This window comes from Cibotium barometz, chromosome 23, assembly GCF_041138505.1.
Source record: "Cibotium barometz isolate CiBa-2024 chromosome 23, ASM4113850v1, whole genome shotgun sequence".
NCBI lineage: Eukaryota > Viridiplantae > Streptophyta > Polypodiopsida > Cyatheales > Cibotiaceae > Cibotium > Cibotium barometz.
Genome location: NC_141068.1, coordinates 44406973 through 44430515, shown reverse-complemented (window position 1 = coordinate 44430515; position 23543 = coordinate 44406973). Strand labels below are relative to the sequence as shown.

Below are 23543 nucleotides of genomic sequence, written 5' to 3'. Positions count from 1 at the left end.
TTCCATGGAAATTTTTCCTGTGGTTGTGTAGTTGCCTTTGTGAGGCATACTTGAAACCTAGGATTCTTCATGAACAAGCATATGTAGTAAAGTGGACATTGTATAAGAAAATCACATTCTTTTTTTCTTGTTGACTTTCCATTCCAGGGTTGCACTGCCACTGTACTCTTACTATGGTTGGGCCCTAGCAGGGTTGTCTACGCTCAATGTGCAAATGTTGGAGACTCTGCCTGTATATTCAGGTCAGTTCTGATGCCTCTAAAAACTTTATAAGTCCTAGATAAGACATTTATTTAAGAAATTAGAATCACAATGGACATCTTAGAAGTTTTTATGCTATTAGATCTTGGGAATAGAAGTACATATGCATATATGATGCAAATAGAAGATCCTTGTACAGTGATTGATTTTCTCCACCCTAACTTGTATCAACAGTAGCTGTATGAGTAGAAGCAGGGATTTGATTTTCCAAAGACCTTCATGTATGTTTGGGGACATTGCATCTTTCGAACTGATACTAGCTCCTTTTTGACTGATATTGGTTCTATCATAATTTGGAACCACATCATCTCTACCACTTGCTTGGTTTCGCTAGGTGTGGCTTTAGAGAGTTTCCTTTTATTGTTTTTTTTTTGGTATAACATTAAACATCATCTCCTACAAATGTATGCTGTCTTTTCAGCCCTAATTACAACAATCAAGAGGATAACACCAGAAAAGATTTATCAAGGATTAATTCTAAATCAACAGAAGGTTACTTCTCTTACTTTTCACCCAACCATAGTGTAGCCCCAAGCCTCATTTGTTATTTCCACTATTTGTGGCTTCTTTCACATGCTAGGCCACACACCCCCTTGCCCAATGCTTGCCTTTCGGCCAATTACTTCTCTAAGGTTTAGACCCTTTCGGGCCTTTGACCTTATTCCTTCTTCAATTTATGCCTTTGGGAGCCCTTCTCTACCTCACATTAGCCACCTCAAGGATTGGTTAAGCCGTTCACTCAGGCTAACACTTGCACAAACCAAATCTAAAAAAATTGAAAATAGATGAGTGCACAAGTGATGCCACATTGTGGTCGGAATGGGCTGATTCCCAGCTCCCTCCCTCTCCCCCCCCCCCCCCCCCACTTTTTTTTTTGGAATATTGTATTACCAAGGAGAAACACTAGCAATACAAGCTTTGAGGGCCTCCTTGTAAGGTCTCCACAAACCAAGCCCAAGGATTATCTGACCTAGAATTGAAACCCTAACGAGATTTTATAGACCCAACATCATACGCATTGCATGACCACTATAGATTGTGACTAGTGACTCACCACCCAACCGTAGGTTCAGTGCCTCGTACCACCCTGAGCCTGAGGTCTGATTGCCACGAACTTGCTTGGTATGGATGGCCCCAACCTAGCGTCCCATACTGTTAGGCCGAATCACCCACCTTGCCGCTCCATGGCCATGAGGTTTTGCATGCCCTTGGTAGCCCTCTTGTCTCCACGTTGATACCTCGTTAACTCATAAGTACCCCCAAGGTCACTTATATAGCAATAACTTAGCTATTATTTGCCCTTGCTTTATTTATTACTCTAGGACAAGCATAAAACTTCTCATCGATTTCTGCATATGTCCCATGTCCTCGAACAGCATGAGGACAACATAGCATTGTAAGAACTTAAGGTTACCAAAAGTCCACACAATCCCATTAATAGAGATCCTGAAGGACAATGGTTAACATATTCCACCTCTAACATGTCCATGAGTTACACTCCATCGAAAAGGTGGAAAATCCACATGACTTCCAAGTCCTTGAATCAAAATAACCGTTGGAACTAATCCACCTTGGGGTATCTCTAACCATTTTGGGATCCAGCCGCATACATTAGTGTATCAAACGGCCCAACCGTCGAAGTGGTCTAGAAATTCAGTCTAAGACCAAGAAGTTCCAAACTTCTCATATCGCCTATGGGGGGTTTAGCTCCATAGGATGTATGATCATGATGATCCCATTTTGTATCATATGGCTTGGATTTGACATTCCCAACTCATAGCTCTCGTCTTTGTTTTCTTTTGCACCATGATGAGATTACATGGACACTATTGTATCACTTTTGGTCTCATAGACCCATTGGGTCTTTTGAAGATGTTTAATATAACTTTCTTTCTACGACTGCGAGGCTGCCTCATGCATCAATATCATTTGGCCATCACGAAAGAGTGTGTGATGAATCATAAAACTTGTCACCCTACGAGCGACATGCCAATGCTCCAACAATCAAGAAAGTCTTATATCTTGTTGTCACCCACAGACTGGCACTCTTCCTCACAGTTACCAGAGGTTAACTATGCCAAAGCATAGTGTGTCTCAAACAAGAAATACGGGAAGCCTCAGGAGATCCTCGATGGGAATACACTGTGACATTCCATACCACCAAAGCACACCCCACATAAAACCCTCGTTAAGCATGATCATAGGTGGAATGGCCAACTTTGCCCACTATAACACAGCCTTGAAGAAACCGAATTCTCTCTCTTAGTTACTGAGAGCTAGTTCGAAGTTCCCTTTCTCTCCAAAAGTCTAGATCCTCTCTCTCCCTGAGTTCCCAGCGGAGAGTGCACACTCACATGTGTACCTTGGAGTCACTTTTATAGGACCATTCTTCTCAATGAGCCATGCTATAGAGGCTATAAATTGCACATTCTTATAAGGTGAATTTGGGCATGTTCCTGGATTCATCTATTATATATATATAGAGGCTAGACTAATGCAAGGATATGCTTCTCTTGCTCTCATGGAGAGAGAGTGCTTCCAGGCCCATTTCCAAGAGCCAAGGACCAAGATGTGGCTATTTGACACCTTGGTCTCTCTGGCATTGATGTATGGAGCACCCTTTTGGGCACCTGATTTTAGAGCGGCCAAATGATTTTAAATAGAGAGGCCTCACGTCATGATGCTCTCCCGTATGATACGCAACAAACCATTGGTCCCACATGATAGTATCCTGGTAGAGTTTGCCTCAGTACCCATGGTGGTAGAGACTCTCTTCCAGACAATCACATACATTCACAGGATCAGTGCCATGACCCCCTAGAGATTCCGGAGGCTCGCCCTACAATCCTCCCAGCAGCTGGCAACAGATGGGCACGAGTCATGGTATAGCCGAGTATGCACCTGGTTCACGAGGTAGGGACTGAGGATGGATCACCTCTCTCCACTCCAGTATGACCCGGACTCCCCATTCATCAGGCTCTCTCAGGATGACACGAACCGGGTGATCGGATATGATTTATTCGGACTATACATACAAGATACCTAGATCACAACACATGAGCCACTCTCACACGTCATCTCAAACTGTCTCCAAAGCATCCATAACAGAACGGATCCGCACAGAATAAGAACCTGTAAAGATGAGGTCATCAACATAGACCACAATGATAACAATCAACCCCCTCTCAAGGAGGATATAAAGGTTCGAATTTGCATGAGAACGACGCAGGCCGAGCTTCTGAAAGAACTCATCAATCCGCTGGTACCAAGCCCGCGGAGCCTGCTTTAGACCATATAAAGCCTTCTTCAGCCGGTACACATGATCCTATTTGCCCAGAACAACATGTCACATGCCATGCAGATTGTAGTGGGCCAGTTGCGGGTGTCCTCGCACCCCTTGAAGATAGAGACAGGAAGAGCCATGCAGATACCTCATGAGGAGAGGATATGCACTTTGTGCCAACAGGAGGTCAAGTCGGAGGAACACTTCACATGCAAGTGCACCGTATATTATGAGATTCGAGGGAGGTTCCATTGTCTCTTGAGAGAGGGGTTTGGACCCTTATCTAGGATCATGGACCCCATGGGAGACAGGCGACCATCACTCAATTCTTCCGACCATGAGAGGACGCCCCACCAGCCATGGATGACATACCCACAGCCTCATCAAGCCAGACATTCTCAAGTGCCCGACCCCCCACCAGACTCCACTCTGGTGTGACCCTAGACCGAGGCATGGCTCTAGAGCGAGCCAATGCCCCAAACTCCGTGGACCTCGCCAACAACACAAACATCAGCCTTAGCTTGAGAAGATCTTGGAGAGGCACAAAGCCACCTTCCCACGCTCGGTGGATCTACAAAGCCTTCTACAGCCTAACCCCATGCTCAATATTGTTGATGGGTTTAGCTCCATAGGTTGTATGATGATGATGGTCCCACTTTATATGATGATGATGACATTCCTAGCTCATAGCTCTAGTCTTTGTTTTCTTTTGTACCATGATGAGATTACAGGGATACTATTGTATCACTTTTGGTCTCATAGACCCACTAGGTCTTTTGAAGACGTTCAATATAACTCTCTCTCTCTCTCTCTCTCTCTCTCTCTCTCTCTCTTCCAGACTAGAGTGACGAGGGCAGATTCACTCACTACACCCAACCTTCAAGCTGATGTGGGAACTCGGTCGAGAGGAGTGACACTAGACAGAGCCATTGAGCTATGCAGAGCCCAACGCCCTCGACCTCGTGGTCCCTACCCACACCCGCTTCACTATAAAAGGATCAGAGCCATCATCTCCCACCACCACATGACTTCCTCCTGCCGGCCCAGCTTTTCTACATTGGGTGCCATGTTGCAGCATCCTATGGGGGATATTTTAGGGTGATATGAGAGCTGCACACTTTTTGTCATATCTGACATTTTAGCTCTTATTACTTTCTTTGATTTTTTATTTTTAGTACCCGTGATGATGTATTTCATGGACATGATGTAACCTTTTGACCTTTTGGTCTCATAGATCATTTTGGCCTTTTGTAGACGTTAATACAACTTTCTTTCTTTCTTTCTCTCTCTCTCTCTCTCTCCATACAGCAGCGTCACTACCTACAAAGACACATGTCACATGCCATGAGGGTGGCAATTGCCCAAATCCGAGTCTCATCACACTCGATGAGGATAGAGATAGGGAGATATGAGGGCATACAGGAGAAGCAGAGGATCCGTTAGATGTGTACCAGTGGAGAGGTAGAGACAAAAGAGCACTATATTTGCAAATGCCCAATATACTATGAGATTCGGGGCTGATAGAGATGTGTCGCCACAAAGAGAGACTATTTAGGACATAGAGACCAAGATGGGACACATCACAGAGAGTCCTCACACAATTTTTTGCCCAAACAACCCCCAAGGTGACAAGATGTCATACCCGTGAGCAGGAGCAGCCGCAGCTTAGACATACCTGCTAGTGCCTTACCCAAAGCATCCATGAGCGAGGGGTCACCATTGAAAGAGCATGCCAAATCCGATGCGCCCTACATCTACACCCACCCAGGTGTAGACCCTTGACACAACAGCTCCAGATCCGGGACGCACTTTCTTTCTTTTTTTCCTGGGAAAAAGATCCTTCTATTAGTTACCCAAGAAACAGCCAAAATGGCTAAGTACAAATCCATCCCCAAAGGGAAACATGAGTCAAGATGAACAACTGTTATGCTTCGTCGTTTATATAGCTAGAGCCTGGCATCGAATCAAATGGTGGCAAGCCTAGAGTGGGCATCTTGGCCTACTTCAAAGGAAGCATTGGGGCAAGTTTGTTTTCACCGCTATCATACAAGATGATTTTCGGCTTGAAGTTAAGCATGTCCTTTTTATTTTCTTGCCAATTGTAAATCTCCTGAGCTTGGTGGATGGAGATGTACCGTACATGGAAAAGATTTATGAGGCAATGGATCGGATGATTGAAAACATCCGCACCATTGAGACAGATCAGGCTAGGCTTTAGGAGCTGGAGGAACTTGCTGTTGGTAGATGGAGCCAATACTATTCTCTACTCCGTAGTGTTGCATATGTGTTGGATCTTGAGTTTCAGCACAAGGGAAGACAATGTGAAACCTTTTCAGCAAACTCTTTATGTACTTAGTTTGCTGCATAACAATGCCATCATCTCTATGCATAAACTAAATGCCAAGATAGTAGTATAAAGGCCCCAAATCTGACATATTGATTTCAGCTTTCAAATCAGCCTTGAAATCTGAAATTTCTTCTTCACAAGTCCCTGTTATGAGCATGTCATCTACAGACAAGATGATTATGAGAATATTGGCACAACTTTTCTTCACATACAAGGTGACTTTTATACAAGCTGAGCGTGGGCTGAACTGAATTTTCAGCAAATACCACATCTCTACTGACAAAAATCTGGCATGTCATTGAATTATATAGATGGTATTCCTTGCTCTCATTAATATAGCCCACAAAGATGCATTTGATTGCTTTATCATCTAGCTTTGTTTTGAGTTGCTGTGGCACATGAGCATATGCCAAACACCCAAATGTAAGCATATAATCCACTTTTGGCTTTTTGTTGTACCAAGCCTCAAATGGTGTTATGGTCCTCAAAGCTTTTGTTGGGCACCCTTTCAACATATGGGTTGCACACATGATGGCTTCCATCCAAAAAGTATGAGACAACTTATGTGCTTTCACCATACATCTTGCCATCTTCGTGAGAGACTTGTTTTTTCTCTCAACTACAGCATTTTGCTACGTATAAGGCATAGTGCACTGATGTTTGTTGCCCTTTTAAGCAAATAATCCTTGAATGTATTAGACATGTATTCGCCCCCTCTTGAGCGGAGTGTTTGTACTTTACATCCAGACATATTTTGAGCCATTGCCACAAAGTGTTGAAAGCATGTAAACACATCTGCTCCCAAGCTGATCGGTTATGGCTGAGATAGAGAGCAGATTTTTCTTTATCTTTGGAATATACAATACATTTGTCTCGCATACATTTGCACCATTGGCTGCGACAAGCATGACCTTGCCTATCCCTTTCACTAGATAAGTAGAATGATCTGCACATGATATAGTGCGGCCATGAGAAGCATAAACCAAGTGTTGAAATACATCTTTGCAAGAAGTGATAAAGCCCTTGCACTCATTGGAGTTAGCCAGCCCTATACATCATGTGGACTTAAACAATTCAGTTAAGGAGATATGGGACAAGCTAGAGAATCTTTTTGGCAACAACAAGTTTAACAATTCAAATGTATTTCTCAAGCGAAAGTTCTTTCACCAACTCGCTAGCCTAAAAGCAAACGTTGATGAAGATGACATGAAGGCAGTTCTTCTATCTAGTATAGAAGGGGTTTTTCTGAAACCCTAATTGTAATAAGGGTAGCCCGAGAAACGGTCTATGATGAGATTGTTGTAATCCTCATAGATGAAGATGACCACACCAAAAAGCAAGTTGCAGGTGGAGTCAAATCAAACAAAGCCATGCTCTCAAATTTCAAAGGTAAGAAGGAAGGTAGGACATTCAGGTGCAACTTTTGGAAGAAGCTTGGACACAATGAAGACAAATGCTCCACAATAGCAGAAGATAAAGCATTCACAACAATGGAAAATCTCTCTCTCAATGAGGAACATTATGATTGGGTCTTCTGATTTATTCTGTGTGTCGGGAAGTCCCCCAAAAACTAAATTAAATAATCTTTGTGTATCTTTTTCACTTTGTAATGGGGGGGCTGTTTTGGGTAAAATGATGGAGGTTGTCATGAGTGGTCAAGCTCTTATACCATGTCGACATGAGAGTTAAGGTGTTAGTTGTTGGGATCACCTATGTTTGGAATTTATGGGGCCATTTTGTCGAGTTCCTTCAACATTGTTCTCTCAAGTACCTTAGTATGCCCTAATGGTGTGGAGTAAACACCCCACTTATGTTTGTGTGTATGTGAACCCACTCTTAGGAGGGGCTAGCATGATATGTGGATATTATTTTGTCTGTTTCACATAGTAGTGATGACGTTGGGACAACTTTGGTACTTATAAAGGTGCATGTACTTCATTGCAAATATCAATCAACTATCATGTCATTTCCAGCCACGAAGATCTTTCTCTACATTTGTGCTCCTTGTCTTTCTGTCTCTTCTCTCTCGCTCTATCTTTGCTTCAATGCCATAGCCATGTACCTGTTTAAGCCCCCATAGCTCTCCCTCTCATCTCCCCCCTTTTTACCATTATTGGTGTCATTGTGTCTCTATTGAGCACATGATACAATCTCTGGAGTCCAAATCACCATGGCTATTGAAGGTTTCTCAAATGACCCCTCCTCCATTTTGAGGAGGGTTTGTTGGGATTGGGGGCTCAGTAGGTGTGAACACCCCCTATGTGTGTGGAAAGGATAGGTGTGCCATATGCTATCAGTTAAGTGTGTGTGTGTTTGATTTCTATGGGTATAGAGATAAGGCTTCAAGCTCTACAAGAGTTTGTACTTGGTGAAGGTTAAACACGCTACTCGATCCGGACGACCCTATCAGACTACAGGAGCTGGACATCACTGACACAGGGCTACAGAGATCATCACAGGACCGTGAGGAGGTCACAGTGTATGGGAGATATTTCTTAGAGCTGGGAGCACATGGTCTCGTTATCTATAAAGGGATGTCTCTATGGCCCTCCTTGGACGCCCTCACCTCCTTTCCTCACTCAGGAGGTACTAGCACAGTGGACTACCTTATGGGATCTCCGGCTTTGGCACACCTTCTCCCTGACTTCTCCATCCCGCCACCCCCCTTTGAGGTTGACCATGCCTACCTCTTTCACTCTTACCTGCACACCACCCGTCCCTCTGCCACCACCCTCCATCTCACATTATACTCAGGTCCTTTTTGATCACGAGCTTGTCCTTGTTTACTCCAACCACATCTACCGCCAACTCTTTCACTCTTACATGCACACCACCTGTCCCTTTGCCACCACCCCCCATCTCACATTATACTCAGGTCCTTTTTGATCACGAGCTTGTCCTTGTTTACTCCAACCACATCTACCGCCAACTCCAGGATGTGGAACCTACTGCCCCCTATCCACCCTCACATCACAGCTCACCACCATACTCCACACATCCACCACCACTTCTTTCATCTACACACGGCGGTCTACCGCCAAGCCACCCTGCAGTTCCTGTAGGCATATGCTCACCAAGGGCACTTTTTCCCATGTGGTTTTTCCCCTTGGATATCAAGTGTGAAAGGACACTCTACATATAATATTTTGTACTTCTATATTATATGGATGTGACACACATGCAAGGGTTGACTTGCATTTTGTGGCTACCACACTTTTGGCTCTCTCGTGGGCGAATCCAGGAGGCTTGAGTGAGATTCTCAGAGGAAGGGATGTCATTTTTTATACCGAGACTCATCAGAGCCCTGAGAGGGGCTTACCATACATAGTCGGGTACGAGTGGGAGTCAGATTTCCGAGGCGAGACCCGCACACTAGGAGGAGTACGAGGCTCTGGAGGGGTAGCTGTCCTTTTTAGATCCCATCTTCGACAGATTCTCAACATCATTGAGATGCACGGTATCTTTGGGTGTGGCTACGGCTTAGCAGTGACAAAGTCATCCACATTGCTCTGTGTTATTTTGCAACACGCCACTCCCCTTACGCTGCACCACATGGCCGGTCACCGTACTTACCATTATATGGGGATATTATGAAGTTCTCACAGCTGGGGGAAGTCCTCCTGCACGGGGATTTCAACGCCAGGACGGGAAGTCAGTAGGTCCCACTACTCGATCTGGATGACCCTATCAGACTATGGGAGCTCGACATCACTAACACAATTTACAGAGATCATCACAGGACCATGAGGAGGTCACGGTGTATGGGATATATTTCTTAGAGTTGGGAGCTGCACATTGTCTCGTTATCTGTAATGGGATGTCTCAATGGCCCTCCTCCGATGCCCTCACCTTCTTCCCTCACTTAGGAGGTACGAGCACAGTGGACTACCTTATAGGATCTCCGGCTTTGGCACACCTCCCCGACTTCTCCATCCCGCCACCCCCCTTTGAGGTTGACCATGCCTACCTCTCTTTCACTCTTACTTGCACACCACCCGCCCCTCCGCCACCACCCCCCATCTCACATTACACTCCGGTCTTTTTTGATCATGAGCTTGACCTTGTTTACTCCAACCACATCTACCGCCAACTCCAGGATGTGGAACCTATTGTCCCCCTATCCATCCTCATATCACAGCTCACCACCATACTTCACACATCCGCCATCGCTTCTTTAATCTGCACACAGTCGTCTACTGCCAAGCCACCGTGCAGTTCCATGCCTCAGAATTGTTGGTATGATGACAAATATTGGGCCACATGCTCCCGTCTTAAGCATGAGATACGGATTGGGCAAATCACGAAGCACCAAGTGCAACCGATTTCTCAATGGCTCACCCGATGCAAGAAACGGGAGTTCTACACTCGGAAAGAGGATGAATTATACCAACTTTTCTTAGGGCCGAACTGCAAAGAGGCTTGGAGGAAACTTCGCGAACATTGCCCTCCCACACCTATCACCTGCCCGAACAAATGGCACTCCTATGCACGCTCCCCCTATCATATCCCCCATCAGCCACCTCTACCTCCACCATCAAATCCCCGTCCCACCACCTCCACCTTCTTTCGAAGGACATGGTCCTCAAGGCCATTCATAGTTACGCAATGGACGAGCCCAGAATCACGAGGGACTCACTGCCGAGTACATCTCGCATGCCGATGATACTCTAGCGCCCCTGTTAGCCTACATGTTCCATAGATCCCTTTGTGAAGGATTTCCACCCTCTTGGTCCACCAACATCATCACCCTCATTCTCAAAGCCGGAGATCCACTTGATCCTAATAATTACAGGACGATCATGATTGGCCACACATTGGCCAAACTCTATGGATCAATGCTAGAGGCGGAGCTCAGTTCATTTGCAAAGAGCCAGGGATGCAAAGCCTCAGGACAGGTTGGCTTTTGGAGGAGCTATTCTAGAGTCTACCCTTGACCACATCTTCACCCTCCGTGCCATCATCGAGGAGGGTAGAGCACCACATCAAAGGATTTCATGCGGCTTGCAAAGCTTTTGATACTGTACCCCGAGCCCGCCTCCTACATTGTCTACAACAGATAGGAGTCCCATCTGACATGGTTTGGAGCATCATCTACTGCTTTGTGGATTTTCGCAAAGCTTTTGATATTGTACCCTGAGCCCACCTCCTACATAGTCTACAAGAGATAGGAGTCCCATCTGACATGGTTTGGAGCCAGGGATGCAGAGCGTCAGGACAGCTTGGCTTTCGAAGGAGCTACTCTACCCTTGACCACGTCTTCACCCTCTGTGCCATCATTGAGGAGGGTAGAGCACGACATCAGAGAATTTACTGATGCTTTGTGGATTTCCACAAAGCTTTTGATACCGTACCTCGAGCCCGCCTCCTACACTGTCTATAGGAGATAGGAGTCCCATCTGACATGGTTTGGAGCATCATCGCCCTCTATGAGTCCGTTACTAGACGAGTGAGAGTCCCAGGAGGTACATCACAGGAGATTTCTAGCACTATTGGGGTGAAACAGGGTTGCCCTCTATCACCCACTCTTTTCGGCCTCTACATTGATGAGATCTCGAACTTCATTGATGGATTAGGCGGGGCTGGCCCCACACTTGCAGGCATATTGATCCCCATACTACTTTATGCTGATGATATCGTCCTCCTCTCAGACTAAGCCGAGGGGCTTTAGAGACAGTTGGATGGCTTACAGGACTTCTGCACTCAACGGGACCTCTCTGTTAACCTTGGTAAAACCAAGGTAATGGTCTTCAATACCTCTCACCCCTTCACATCCAGATTGAGCTTCACATATAGAGGGGATCCTGTGGAGATTGTCTCATCCTATGTCTACCTTGGTGTCACTTTCAGTGGCCCACTCTTCACCATGCTTCCCACAACACATGCCAGAGTGACACGGGGATATGCAACCTTGAGCTTACTTGAGCAGTAGTGCTTCCAGGCACATTTCCAGGATCCGGGATGAAGGGTTGGCTTTTTAACACTCTCGTCACACCAGCCTTGATGTATGGAGCAGCCTTTTGCAGGCCAAATGTATCCAATGAGGATTGGCAGCAAGTTGAGAGGCCCCAAGTCATGATGTTTTCCCGTGTGATCCGCAACAAACCATCAGTCCTACACCAAATTATCCAAGCAGAGTTTGCTGTAGCCTTGATGGTAGTTGATGCGCTCTTCCAGACAGTCACATACCTCCATCACATCAGTCACATGGATCCCCATAGGTACTCGAGGCTTGCCATGGAGTCCTCAAGACAGCCAGTACTTGAGGGCCACTCTGGAGTATGGTATGCACTAGTTTCCACTTGGTTCTCAGTATATGGGCTCCGCATGGACTGCCAACACCCCCTTCAGTACAGTTTGGACTCCCCTTTTCTCCGGCTCTCTCACGAGGATACCAACCGGGTTATCCGGTTAGATCTTCTCAGCCTCTACACCCATTGCACATGGATCACACCTTCGGAGCTCCCCACGAAGATGCACTTCTACAGAGATCACTTCCTCACACTCACGGAGGATGGATTCATCCAGCAGCTGGGCTACTTCAGTGTTCACATGTCCCATGCCATGTGGATTGTGATTGGCTCAATACGGGTTTCATTCCATCGCCTCATAGTGGAGACAGGTAGAGTTGAGCGCATCTTCAGAGCTGGGAAGCTCATACAGAGAACCAGAGAGGAGAGGATTTGCCGATTATGCCACAAAGGAGCATTACATATGTCGCTGCCCAATATACTATGAGATCCGTGGGAGGTTTCATTGTCTATTTCATGAGGGATTTGGTGCACTATCTAGGATCATTGACTTCCGGGACCAGCGTTGCCTAGGCCTCTTCTTGCTTGAGCTCTGTAGACACAGGAACACCTTCTTGAGAGAGCTTCGGCCCCAGCCACCCCGTCCCCCTCCCTCGCCAGCCAACCATCACCAATTTCTTCTGGACCAGGAGGTGGAGGACACCGATATAGTGGATCTTGTGGACCCTCCAGGAGCTGCTCCGGACCTACCTCACCCGAGTCCAAGCCTCCGCACTCCAATGTGCCTGATGCCCCTGCTCCCCCCCCCCCCCCCCCCCCGACGGGCGGCCACGATTACCTCATCAGCTCCAAATCCAAGACATGCTCCACCGCCATCAAGCTACCTTTGCACGTGACATAGCTGAGGGAGACCTCTCGGCCATACTCATTAGCCCCATGCTTGATATTTTGGAGAGTGGTATACCATCTACTCGGAGCTGATGCTGCTCTCATGTTTCTATGTTGTTAGTATTTCCATGATGAGTTTCCATGGACAGTTTTGTATCACCCAAGTGAGATAGTTATGTTTATGTTTTCTTTCTATTTTATTTTCCATTCCATGATGAGATATGCCATGGACATTATTGTATCACTTTGGTCTCATAGGCCCATTGGGTCTTTCTTAGACGCTTAATATATCTTTCTTTCTTTCTCTCTTACCTATCTAGGCATCCCCTTGGTACCATGTAAACCAACATGACTGACTGCTCTTGCTTACTTTGTCAGGCATCTGAAACTGCATTATCAGACTCTTTCTTCTTCTCATTAGCAAGTCTCTTTCGGCACTCACTACTGTGATGTCCTGGTTGTGACAGCAGTGGTATTTTCCCTTCTTTTTGGATTTAGAAGCATCTCCTTTTCTTGACAAATCAGCCCTAGACTGCTGTCCAATGTTTGACGTTCTGGTATGTCGAATCCCCACCGGATCTCCTCGTGATCGTTCCTTGTACGAGACTCGAAACCTGCAAACAAACAAACAAGAAGGGGGTGCAGGCCTGACTCACCTCCCAACCATGACAGCTGTGGGCAAGCCCACAGTCTTGGCTGTCCCCACCGAGCCACAAGCTGAGCTAACTAGGTTGACGTACCGACCAATTTCTTTCTCGCGACGTCCCATACCGCCACGAAGCTACCCTCGCGGGCCTCGAGATTGCTGCCAGCCTCGACTACGTAAAGCAGGTGCACGTGTGCACTAGATCCAGGCTCCAAGACCATAGAGCTCTCACAAATCTCGCGAGACTCTCTATATGACTAATGACTAACCTTGGCCACCCTTTTATAGGCTCTTGGCCGGTCATCGGGCGTCCACACTTGGGCGCCCGCCCGTTGGTCTATCCCTAACTCAGCTCGCCAATTAGCCTGCCTAGCTCCAAGCTTCCCCAAACCTCGAAGCTAGTCTTGCGTGCGTGTAGCATACGATAGATACACATTGTGCACATGACATAGTCCCCTTCCCTAAGAGCTCACTCCTGAGCTCACTAAAAAGCCAGGGTAATCTCTCTGAAGAGTAGTCAATGTCTCCCATGTAGCGTTCTCCTCAACATGATCCTTCCACTTGATCTTGTATTCCGTGATAAGCGTATTACACAATCTTCTTTCACGAAATCCAAGAATCTTTTCAGGTTCTTGTGGAACAAATGTCATGTCCTCGACATCTATAATTTCTTGAGGAGTAACTAACTGGTCTGTTCCACCCAGTACTTCCTTAAGTCTACTGACATGAAATACAGGATGAACTTTCACATGAGAAGGCAAATCCAATTCATATGCGACTGAACCAATCCGACGTGTAATACGAAATGGTCCACGGTATCTAGGGGATAATTTCGGAGATCGACCCGTCCGTAAAGTCTCGGAATCTTTCGGAACTCGCAAATACACCATCGTTCCTTCAGAGAACTCTCTGGGTAAACGATGTCTATTAGAATAAAACCTGTCTCGGTCTTGAGCACTTCTAATAGATTCCTTCGCAACTTGTAACATTTCTTGCATATCTTGCAAAAAATTACATGTTGCATCATGCTGAAGCCCTGAGAATCCTACTGTAACAAGTGATTTAAGTTGAAAACCATACATAAGCATGAAAGGACTAAAACCTATACTCGTATGCTTAGTACTGTTATATGCAAATTCTAACATAGGAAGATAATCCTCTCATGAACTCTGTCTTTTGGATACATATGCTTATCCTTCAAAATCTGATTCACTCTTTCAGTCTGGCCATGAGATTGAGGATGATCAGAGGAACTTCTCAAAAACAAGTTTCCAAAAATCACTCGTAAACTTAGAGTCCCTATCACTGACTATGTCTTGCGGTAACCCGTACAGTCTAAACAATTGCTCGATAAATTGCCGTGCTAATTGCGTAGCTGTAATAGTCTTCCGGGTCGATAAAAATCTAGCCATTTTTGTCAAGCGATCTACCACAACCCAAATAGAATCGTGGCCTTGATGTGTTCTTGGTAATCCGGTAATAAAATCCATGGAAATATTTTCCCATTTATTACCTGGGATTTTCAAAGGATGCAACAACCCAGCCTGTCTAAAGCGTTCAGCTTTATTTGCCTGACAAATTTGACACTTGAGAACATAATCTTCTACATACCCTTTCATCTTTGGCCAATAAAAAGTGTGTTTCACTAACGATAGCGTCCTGTGTACCCCAGGGTGTCCAGCAGAAGGGGCGTCATGACACTCCTTAAGAATCTTGGACCTAATGTCCTGGATCTGTGGTACATAAATTTTGTCATTACGGAATAGTAAACCATTCCGAATCATCCACTGGCCTCCTGCAGCTTGAATGGTAGAATACTCGGTCATTGAGTCTTGGTCAATCAATGAGCTCCCGTCCTGGATCTTCTGCCAAAATGGACCAAAATAACTATCAGTCTTGCAAAGCTCTCTCAATGACTGAAATAAGTCAGTAGAAATCTCGGTGAACAACAAAGTATTCACCTCTCGAATTCGACTAAGCGCATCTGTAACACTATTCATGGACCCTTTTCGATAACGGATCTCAAAATCAAAATCTTGCATTAACTCAGCCCAACGAGCTTTCCTTCCTCTCAAATCATCCGCATCACACACATACTTGATCAACTGATGATCAGTCAATACCACAAACTTGGAGCCATATAAATAATGTCTCCAAACCTTGAGAGCATGAATCACAGCATAAAGCTCCTTCTCAAGGGTTGGCCAACGAGATTGAGTGTTTCAAGTAAGGCTAAGAAAGGTGCTTCCTTGACTTTATCTTTCAAAAGTCTGAAGGCCATATCTAAATCGTTATTCCAAGTGATAGACTGATTTGACTTACGTCCACGACCTTTCAATAAGTCGGTCATCGGTAGTGTGAGCTGAGAGTACTCCCGCACAGATTTCCGAAGAAAAACAACAAAACCGAGAAAAGAATGAAGTTGTTTCACTGTTCGCGGTATAGGCTAGTCCAGAACCTTCTGAACTCGGTCATAGTCAATGCTCAATCCATCTCTAGTGATCTTGTGTCCCAAGTAAATGATGTTTGTCATAAAAAACTCACATTTACTTAACTTAGCATATAGTCGATTTTGTCTTAAAATAGATAAGACAATCGTGAGGTGTCTAACATGATCCTCAAGAGTACGACTATATATCAAAATATCATCCAGGAACACCACCACAAATTTTTCCAAATGTTCACGAAAAAGATCGTTCATCATTTACTGGAAAGTGGTTGGAGCATTGGTTAACTAAAAAGATAATACGAGAAACTCGTAATGGCCATACCTAGTCCGAAAGGCGGTTCTTTCGACATGCCTTTCATGAATACGTATCTGGTGATAGCCAGTACGTAAATCTATCTTCGTGAAATATTTCGCTCCTGCTAACCGGTCAATCAGGTCATCTGATCTAGGGAGAGGATAACGGTTCTTAATTGTCAGCTTGTTCAATCTCTTGTAATCCATACACATTCTCCAGGTGTTGTCCTTCTTTCTCCTAAGCAACACAGGTGCACCCCAAGGTGATTTACTTGGACGGATCTAGCCCATCCTCAGATAATCTTCGAGTTGTTTAGCCAACTCATCTTCCTCAGCTTGGCTCATCCTGATAGGTGGAATACTGACAGGATGAGCACCAGGGATCAAGTCAATACGATGATCTATTGCCCGTTCAGGTGGTAAACCCGATGGCAGTTCCTTAGGAAATACGTCTTGAAATGAATCAAGTATCTTCTGTAATTCTTTGCTTTTAAATACACTTAATTCATTGACATCCATGGAAGGGATGAGAAAGAAAGAAAGTGGAATCAATACACAATGGAAAGCAGTATATAAAGAAGAATCCATTATATGTTCAAAATCAATTGTATTTACAAGAGGTCCCTGAGAGGGATGAATACAATCACCTAAAATACTATACTGGGTGTCCCTATGCTGAAAAGAAAAAATATGACTAGACCAATCTATCTGGACTTGAAGAGTCTTAAATCACTCAATCCCTAATAACAAGTCTATATTTTCTAGGTGCATAACATAGCATTCTAGAGTATCTTTGTAGTCCTGAATCTGGATAGTAAGCATCTCCACCTTTCGATCCCATACTTGCCTTCCCGCAGGTAGGCGTACCTCATAGGTATGATCACTGGGTGTCGTATCAAGACTCAATTTCTACCCAAGTTTGTAGTTAACGAAGTTGTGTGAGCTGCCAGGGTCTAGAAGAATGTGAATCTTATGGCCATTCACTTCTCCATAAACGCGGAGAAGATCATGCAAGCCAAATACTTTAGAATTGAACAGACAATCAGAACATGTACTAGGGCGAGAAAGTACATTAATTGACGTACCTGTCAAAGACAACTGGTTAGCTGCCTTTGGCTTGGGTCCTGTGTTGGTCTTTGCACCTTTTTGCTTTGGGCACTCGTTACGCATGTGTCCTTTTTCTTCGCGATAAAACAACGTCCTTCCCTCTTGAGCTTTAAAGCCCTAAGAAGTCGTTTCTTCTTCGCTAGTGTTGAACTTGAATTCTTCGAAGGTTGGTCCGAAGACTTTCCTTCAGACGTGTTAGCCATAGGTGTAGAGAACTTTCGTTTATGCTTGTTTCCCTGCTCGGTAACGGGTTTCGACTTGGAAGAGACCATTGTATCATCATAGATACGAGCTGAATGAATGGCTTCGTCCAATGTTTTGCATTTGTTATTTTTGACCTGTAAACGGTATGAGTCTGGTAAACCAGCTACGAAGAACTCCAAAAGAGTAGTGGGATCCATCTTTGTAGCTTTCATCTACAAGTCCCTAAACTTCTGGAGGTAGACCTCATAAGTGAGGTGCTGCGAGGTCATGGTCAAAGCTGTAAACCGGGCAACAACATCATAATCATCCTCTTTCTTGAGGAATTCCTTCTTGAAGACGTCTTCGAATTGTGCCCAAGTCGTTGGCTTAGGGTTGAGTTCCTTCCACCAAAGCAAAGCTTTGCCTGAGAGGAAACCTGCTGCTAACTGGATTTTTTTTCCATCATCATATGGATGAAACTGAAAATGGACCTGCCACTTATGTAGCCATGTGTCCACGATCTCCTTGGTACGTTGCTTTTGCTCGCCTCCGAACGGTTCCGGAGTAATGTTGGGGCCTAAAGCAGAGGCCAAGGTATCCATACCCGAAAGAGTAGAGAGGATAGTGGTCAAAAGAGAGATGGAGTTCTGCAAGGTTTGCATCTGGGCGGCAATTTGTGCCTGACGTTCCGAAGAAGAAGCTTAGATAGCTACTTTGAACTCTTGGAAATCTGATTTTGACACATAATCATCAAAAAGATCGGCATCGGTATCTTCAGCAGCCGGCAAGCCTTCGCGTTCAACAAGGGGCTCCAACTCCGATTCTTGGGTTGACATCGTGAAGAGGACAAGTGGAGAGAAAATTCGATCTTTGCACAATAAAAGTGCAAGGGAACTTGAGAGCTTGAGAGCTTGAAAACTTGAGAGATGTGTGACAAGAAGCCCACTTAAGGGGTTTATATAACTAGCCCCAAAAGCTACTTGAGCTTTTGCTTTTGTTTTATATATATATATATATATATATATATATATATATATATGTATGTATGGGTATGTATATTCTGTTTTCTTTAAAAAAAACAACATCTTTAAACATGGAGGGGCTTTTAAACTTTTTTTTTTAAATTTAATCTAAAAAATATCAAAAGCATCGAATGCTTTTGTGTTTTTTTTTCTCCATCCCTCCCGGATTAGCGCCGCCGGCTGCCTGTCTGCAGACGTCACCCACGCTGCTGCCATCGTCGACTGTACTGCCGGTGCTTTCACTTCAGCCTATGCCTGTGCCAGCCTCGCGTAGGCTTGGCCACAAGGCGGCGTGGGCCTGGGCGCCTGCGTAGGCCTGGCCTGGGAGCCTGCGTAGGCCTGGGCTGGGCGCCTACGTAGGCCTGGGCTGGGCGCCTACGTAGGCTTGGCCTGGGTGCCTGCCCGCCTGGCCTAAGCGCCTGCCTACGTAGGCTTGGCCGACTGCCTACGTAGGCCTAGCCTACTGCATGCATGCGCCTCCAACAAGCACACGACCAGCCTGCGCTTGCGAACTTTCAATAGCTAATCCATCACGTCTCTCGCTCTCTCTCTCTCTTTCGACCCAAAAGCAACCATGCTTTTTTTTTTCTTTGTTTTCTCTCTGCTGAAACTGTTTATACAGTTCAAAACCATCTTTCCTCTTCTTTGCAAGGCAAACAACCCTTTCTAGACCACAATCGCTATCATGACGGGTTCATATGATGAAAAAAAACAACATACTGAATCTGAAAACAGCAGTATGCACAAAAAAACAGCAAGCTTTTTTGAACACATACCTTTCTTCGACCTCATCTTCTCTACCTACCGACTTTCTCGTTCTTCACGAGGCATGCTCTGATACCACTGTCAAATCCCCACCGGATCTCCTCGTGATCGTTCCTCGTATGAGACTCGAAACCTGCAAACAAACAAACAACAAGGGGGTGCAGGCTTGACTCACCTCCCAACCATGACAGCCGTGGGCAAGCCCACAGTCTTGGCTGTCCCCACCGAGCCACGAGCTGAGCTAACTAGGTTGACGTACTGACCAATCTCTTCCTCGCGACGTCCCATACCGCCACGAAGCTACCCTCGCGGGCCTCGAGATTGCTGCCGGCCTCGGCTGCGTAAAGCAAGTGCGCATCTGCACTAGATCCAAGCTCCAAGACCATAGAGCTCTCACAAATCTCGCAAGACTCTCTATATGACTAATGACTAACCTTGGCCACCCTTTTATAGGCTCTTGGCCGGTCATCGGGCGCCCACACTTGGGCGCCCACCCGTTAGTCTATCTCTAACTCAGCTCGCCAATCAGCCTGCCTAGCTCGAAGCTTCCCCAAACCTCGAAGCTAGTCTTGCGTGCGTGTAGCACACGATAGATACACACTGTGCACATGACATGGTAGGTGGAGACAGAATCATTGGATTAGCAGTACCTCCCGTTATCGTACATCCGTAGTGCTGATCTGTCCTATATGAGCGACTATGTAGAATGATAGACCTTTTTACTGACAAGGCTATCGAAGACATTGTCCTGTGCATCCCAAGAATCCCAATCTCTGTCCCAGCTACTCTTTGAGGTACAACATCTGTCCCAGCGATTCTTTGAGTAGCTTTTCTGGCAGGAGGTGTAGCTGGCTGAATGGTGGGTTCTGAGGGATACGCACAGCAGAGCTAAGCTGCTCCCTAACCCTAGACCAGTTGCTCTGATACCAATTGTTTGTTGCCTAGACGAGAGAGAGACAGAGGGAGAGCTTGCAGAGAAGGTCGATCGGAGAAGCTTCACGTTGCATTAACCAATAAACTTTTACGTAATACAACCTTTGGAGGTAGGTGCATGTATAAGCCACCTAACTTATGCCAAGTGTCAACAAAGCTATAAGTGTTACTAAGGTTATTAACCCTTTTATTGCTAACACTATAAATGTGTGTGCCCCTAGCACTAATTCCCAACCCCCTAGGCCAATTTAGCCCTTTGTAGACGTTTAATATTACTTTCTTGCTTTCTCTTGCATAATTTTAGTTTTGAAGTTCTTTACTTATCAAGTAAAAGGTTCCATAAGCTTTCGCATGTTGCTAGCTTTATGGTTTAGCTACATTCATAGGTCATGATTTGATTGGATTTTTCTTCAAAAATTTTATATTTTTGTCCATGCAGTGTTGAAGGCAAGTGTGTTACCATGACTGAAGATCACAGGCTGACAAGCTTTTCTGAAAGGTCTCGAATGTTGGAGATGGGTAAACAACTTTGTGAAGGAGAGACGCGTCTTTGTGGTATGGAGTATGTTAAGTTTTCTTTGTGTGATCATTGCACTCCTTGTATCCTTTTTGGTTTGTTCAAAAGTTAATAATGAATATCCCTTGCCATAAATCTTCAATTTGAGATGGCAGGCATGAATATTGCACGTGTCCTGGGTGACAAATTCCTGAAAGAACAAGATGTTCGATTTTCCTCCAAACCATTTGTCAGCGAAGTATTACGAATAACACAAGATAGCAAGGCTTTAGCAGTGATAGCAAGGTCCTTGAAAATCACAAGTCATTTTTATTTGATCATTGACTATACTTCATGTCAATATTCTTGAACAAGTGGGCACTATTTTGCAGCGACGGGCTTTGGGATGTGCTGAGCCAACGGCGGGTTTTTCAGCTGGCCCTGGAGGTAAATTTTCTTGAACAAGTTTCAGTTCTGATGAGCACTGCAGGCTCTGAATTAGGCAAATGTTGGAATTCACTAGATTTGTGAAGGTTGCTTATTTTCACAATAGTATCTAGGAAGGTTACTTATTCGGAAAACTAAAATGACACTCTTGAGGAGGCAGGGTGATCTATGGGAGTGCTGGACAGCAGGTTGAATAATCTGGATCAATCCTTTTATGTTTTGTTGGCTTTAAGCTTAAGTTGGGCCTGGACCCTCGTGAACACTGCATCTAAGTAGTGGTGTTACTACCTGGACTAAAAAATCTACCATAAGTGAGATTCTTGCCACAGGACATGTAAGGTGTTGAAGTTTCTCTCCATGGTTTTCCCAAGGTTCATATGGTGCTGGTGAGCTCCTCAGTTGGACATTGGGGCCACCTTGGACCCTTCTATTGCTGTCACCATCTTATACCCAAAACGTTTCTGCCTGAGCCCTGGGATAAGTCAAGCAAGTGTCGCCAAGTGGTAAAGGTGCTTGTCTAAGACCAAGAGGTCTTGGGTTCAAAACCCCACAAGGTGCTTCCTCGATGGTATCGCCTATGGGTGAATGAAAAAGCACCTATGGGCGGTGAAAATGATGACGACGGGAGGATCTTGGGCTTATGGCCAGTCAGGGAAATTAAAAAAGTCAAACTAGTGTCATTTCAAACGTTTCATGAAGTCCTTGTAACAGCAAGAAACTTTTTGGCTTCAGTATATGGCCACCTCAATTATGTCCAAAAGCATACATTGTGATCAATATTGGAGGGGTCTTGTGGGAATCATGCTTGTCCTAGCACCTCATCACATCCCACAATTAGTGGGATGCTGATCCCTAGCCATCATATACCTCACCATTGTAGTATGTGATTGGATGAGAATGGGTATACATATGAATTGGATATGGATTAAGTAATGTGGACGGATGTGGAACAATGTGACCAATGGGATAATGAAAATGGTAATGTCAAGGGTAGATCCTCAGCCATCTTCTTATGCCCCCACCTCGATAGTACAAAAAGTACTATTACCATGGGATAATAATAATGATAGTTGAACACAAGGCAGAAATGGAACTTCAGAAAAGGGTCGAAATACCTTGCAAAAGGTGTAGTGTGAGCAATATTTTGTTTTTATAATTTAAAAGAGCATTCCATTTCTAAACACTCAGGGAAGTTCACCGATTCTTGTAGAGCAGTAAGTCTTTTAATTTAAGAAATGGTTTGTAGCTCAGTGAAGCATAATGTGTGCAGGCTAGAGACGGTCAGTACCAAGCCGAAGGAACCATATTAGGGCCACTCTCAGCAAAACACATAGCTGAGATGCTTATCAAGAAGGCGCGCACCTTACGAACAAAGGACAACACTACTGTTCTTGTCCTGGATTTTGTAAGTAGTTCCAAACCCGGCTTGAACACATGAACTAGTTCTGAAAATGCATGTGGAGATTTTGTAGCCATCTGTAATGTAGCATAAACTCCTCCAGATTGTTGTTCATTCTTATGACATACTGCTGCTGCATCTATGTGAGCTGGCAATTGTCATTACAACCAACATATGTCAATGACAGGGGATACTAGTTTTTTTGAACTTAATTTTGAGTCAAATCTTTTTTAGAAATATGGCTACATGTTTTCATAGGGTGGTGCCTTGTGTTTTTGAAAGTGATTGTAAGTGCAAATATGTGGCTCTAAAGAAACTTAGCAGCAACTATCACAGAATACTTGTGGAAAGCATCAGCCATTCAGTATGAGACAAGACTTGCTTTCAGGACCGCATAAATCTGTAATTTGAAACAGGTAACCCTTTTAACTACCCAAAAAATGGCTTTTAACTTACGCAGTGAGAGACTTTTTTGGCTAATTTTTGCGAAGCTGAAATGCTGTCTAATGTTAGGTTTGCTTAGTATTACGTTAAAAGCTTACTGTCATTTAAATTAAGAGTTCAACATCAGCACTCTTTACTGTGGGCTCTATTAGCAAGTTACTTCGGGAGTGTCCCGTGGTTTTGTTTACTTTCTAGGATGAGCTGCAAGCATGCAATGGGTTGAATGTAAGTGTTTAAACTTTTGAGATTTAGCGCTAATGAAATGAAGCCCTTGTCTTAAATTGATTCCATTTATGTACAGAAGGCTGAATTAATCTTTAAATGAGTTTCA

At 44.7% G+C, this 23543-nt stretch overlaps 1 protein-coding gene across 1 annotated transcript in view; it reads left to right on the top strand.

Annotated features, from left to right (window-relative positions):
* KAPP (kinase associated protein phosphatase) overlaps positions 1 to 23005 on the top strand; it is a 102677-nt gene extending 79672 nt beyond the window's left edge. The window contains exons 8-12 of the mRNA XM_086817556.1: positions 148 to 242; positions 20866 to 20981; positions 21099 to 21228; positions 21315 to 21369; positions 22640 to 23005. Coding sequence (XP_086673682.1) covers positions 148 to 242; positions 20866 to 20981; positions 21099 to 21228; positions 21315 to 21369; positions 22640 to 22807 — 564 coding nt within the window. The 3' untranslated portion in view covers positions 22808 to 23005. The remainder of the gene's footprint in view (positions 1 to 147; positions 243 to 20865; positions 20982 to 21098; positions 21229 to 21314; positions 21370 to 22639) is intronic.
* The last annotated feature ends 538 nt before the right edge of the window (positions 23006 to 23543 follow it).